We start from the raw sequence: 3179 nt of genomic DNA on the forward strand, positions 1-3179 counted from the left end.
ATGGCTTTGCTACATGACCATTCTTGCCCCTGTACTTTGACCCAACTAGATTTATTTACTATACCGCCTACACAAACGGCCATCACAGCTGGAAATTGGGATGAATATCATCCTATTAGCAATCTCCTCGATGGCAGTCCTATAGAATTTAACGTTGCTGGAACTCCTGAAGAATATGTGGACTTGTCACAGACTAAACTGCACATCAAAGCTAAAATCACCAATGGTGATGGTACTCAACTGGCAGTAGATGCCCCTGTTGCACCAAACAATCTCTTCCTACAATCCTTGTTTAGTCAATGTGAGGTTTCGCTCAATGAGAGACTGGTGTCTCCATCATCCAACAATTACCCCTACAGAGCCTATCTGGAAACTCTACTCAACTATTCAAGAGAAAGCAAGGAAACCCAGCTTACATCATCCTTGTTCTACAAAGATGAGGCATCCAAATTTGATGAATGCAACCCCCTAGAGAATGATGCTGCTGTGGCTAATTCAGGCCTTAAAGAACGATACACTTTATCTGCTCGCAGTAGACTTATTGACATGACAGGACCCATTCATTCAGACATATTCTTCCAAGATAAACTCTTACTAAACTCTATTGATTTGAAAGTGAAACTGACTCCTTCACAGCCAGAATTCTGTCTGCTATCCTCCAATGATCAAGGGAACTACAAGGTATCCATAACCCACGCCTCACTCCTTGTCCGCAAAGTCAGAGTGAACCCAAGCATCTCCCTGGGGCACGCTAAAGCTCTGGAGATGGGAAATGCGCGTTATCCCCTAACACGTGTGGATACGAAAGCCTTCTCTGTACCTGCAGGGACCATGTCCTACAGCAAGGACAATCTGTTCCTTGGGCAGCTTCCACAGAGGATCGTGATCGGGTTGGTCGACAATGATGCCTACAATGGTGTATTGGGCAAGAACTGTTTCAACTTCAAAAATATGAACTTGAATTACCTCAGCTTAACGGTCGATGGTATGCAACTTTCAGCTTCTAAGCCATTGACTCCTAAGTATACAATTGCAGGTGGTCAGAGCTACATACAGGCCTATCAGACCCTCTACTCTGGACTCAATAAAATGTATAAAGATTCAGGGAACAACATCAGTCGAGAAGAATATCCCAATGGGTATACACTGTATGCCTTCGATATCACCCCAGATCTGAATGAAGGTGGACATCTCAACCTGGTTCGCAAGGGCAATCTGAGATTGGAAATGAGATTTGGTAATGCATTACCAGAGACGGCAATGGTAGTGGTATTTTCAGAATTCCAAAACATCCTAGAAGTGGACAGGGCCAGAAATATAATCTTTGACTATAACGTTTGAGGATACCAGTAATCATGAATTCTCAACAACTACAAAATATCATGAAGTCAGACAGATTGGGGCAAGTTTATTTTCGTGGAGTATTTGCATCGGATGAACTAAAGAAACAGAATGCGACTCATTTTCCTTGTGGATATATTGTAAATACGGACCCTAGTCATAAACCAGGTTCACACTGGGTAGCTTTTTATTTTGATAAATATAAGCAGGGGCATTTCTTTTGTTCTTATGGGAAATCTCCGAATGATTATAAGTTTGACAAATGGATTGCCAGGAATTCAAAATCTTGGACATATAATGAACGAAGATTACAAAGCGAATGGTCTACTGTGTGTGGACAGTATTGTGTGTATTTTCTTTTGCATGCCTTAAGAAATATCTCGATAATGGACAAATTCACTCGAGATTATGATCTTAATGATATATGGGTTGATAAGTTTATCAGAAAACGATTTAACATTGATACTCCAATGGTTGATGTGGAATTTTTAACTTTACAAGTAGTTAGAGCATTGAGAGAGTATGTAAAGTAGGTTAACTTTGATTTTAAAAAATCAGTGTAAATATTTCTGTGTGCTTATAATAATAATAAATAATAATAATAATAATAAATAGTAAAACACAAAATAATAACAAAACAAAACTAAATATTTTTCTTTCTTTTTTTTCATACCTTAATAAAACGAATCTTTATTTTGTATATTGTATCATCATCATCGTACAAAGCTTTTAATAAAATCACAATATTGGTACATCAAATATTTTTTAGTTGTATTGGTTGCATTATTTACAAGTGTACTTTTATACAGTTATATATTATACAAATAATTTTACAAATATTTAAGAAACAAAGATATATTTTTTTATTCAGTGTACAATCATCTGTATGGTCCATTGCAATATTTTTTAGATATAGCATGAGTTATCAATGATGTGATGGGTGTGTGCTCAGAAAGAGGTAGAAAAACATGTCTATTTGCTGAACAATCTGCTATACCTATTCTTTCATTCACACTAAGCGGGTCATATTCTTCTAACAAAAACCAATGAAGCGATTCTTCTTGATTGAGTTCGCATCCATTGAAATGGATGCTATAAAACTCATTGTCTACATCCTCATAGTAATCGTCATCGCATTCTTCATTAGATTCTTTCTTTTCATTATTTTCCTCATACCAAATTGACGAAAAATCTTTTACTTTCCCTATATTTGATCTTAGTGTGTTTTCTTCGGGTAAATCATACAGGTTATCACGGAGTTGATTTTCATGTGTAATTACCAGCAATTCCTTGAACCTTAGCATGTTTTTTATCATTCTTTTCAGCATACATTTTAATAGATTGAAAGTATTCGGGTAAAATCTGTATACGTCTATGAAAAATGCTTTCTGATCACATATACATGAACAATCCCCTGAGTTTTGATTATTAATATTGAATTTCTTTATAATATGTCCCCTACTCAATTTTGTTTTTTTTAAATTTGTTAATACCTTGTCTACATCGTGTGGACGAAAACCATCGATACAACATTTAGCATTTGGTGTATCAAAATTAAGTAAAATATCTCGCCAATATGTGCACACCATTGCGCAGTTGAATTTTGTAACTCCATCCACATTATCAAATATTTGTTGCATTATAAACCAGGGTAAAAACCCCCATGTCAAATCTGGCACCTATATTATACAGAATAAAAAGAACAAAGAGAAAAAGGAAAAAAAAATGCAGTTAGGGATAGGTTTCCCAGTTCAGTCTACCTATACGCTTTACTGGTGTTTGTGATGTAGGCCTTTTCTTTTTGCTCTTCTTAGGCTTTTTGGCCATTAATGATTCGT

At 36.0% G+C, this 3179-nt stretch overlaps 1 protein-coding gene across 1 annotated transcript; it reads left to right on the forward strand.

Annotated features, from left to right (window-relative positions):
* LOC140167416 (uncharacterized protein F54H12.2-like) lies at positions 1-1341 on the forward strand. The gene has a single exon (XM_072190721.1). The coding sequence runs from the start codon at positions 1-3 to the stop codon at positions 1339-1341; it is 1341 nt and encodes a 446-aa protein (XP_072046822.1).
* Positions 1342-3179: the final 1838 nt, after the last annotated feature.

This window comes from Amphiura filiformis, chromosome 13 (genome assembly GCF_039555335.1).
Source record: "Amphiura filiformis chromosome 13, Afil_fr2py, whole genome shotgun sequence".
NCBI classification, from domain to species: domain Eukaryota; kingdom Metazoa; phylum Echinodermata; class Ophiuroidea; order Amphilepidida; family Amphiuridae; genus Amphiura; species Amphiura filiformis.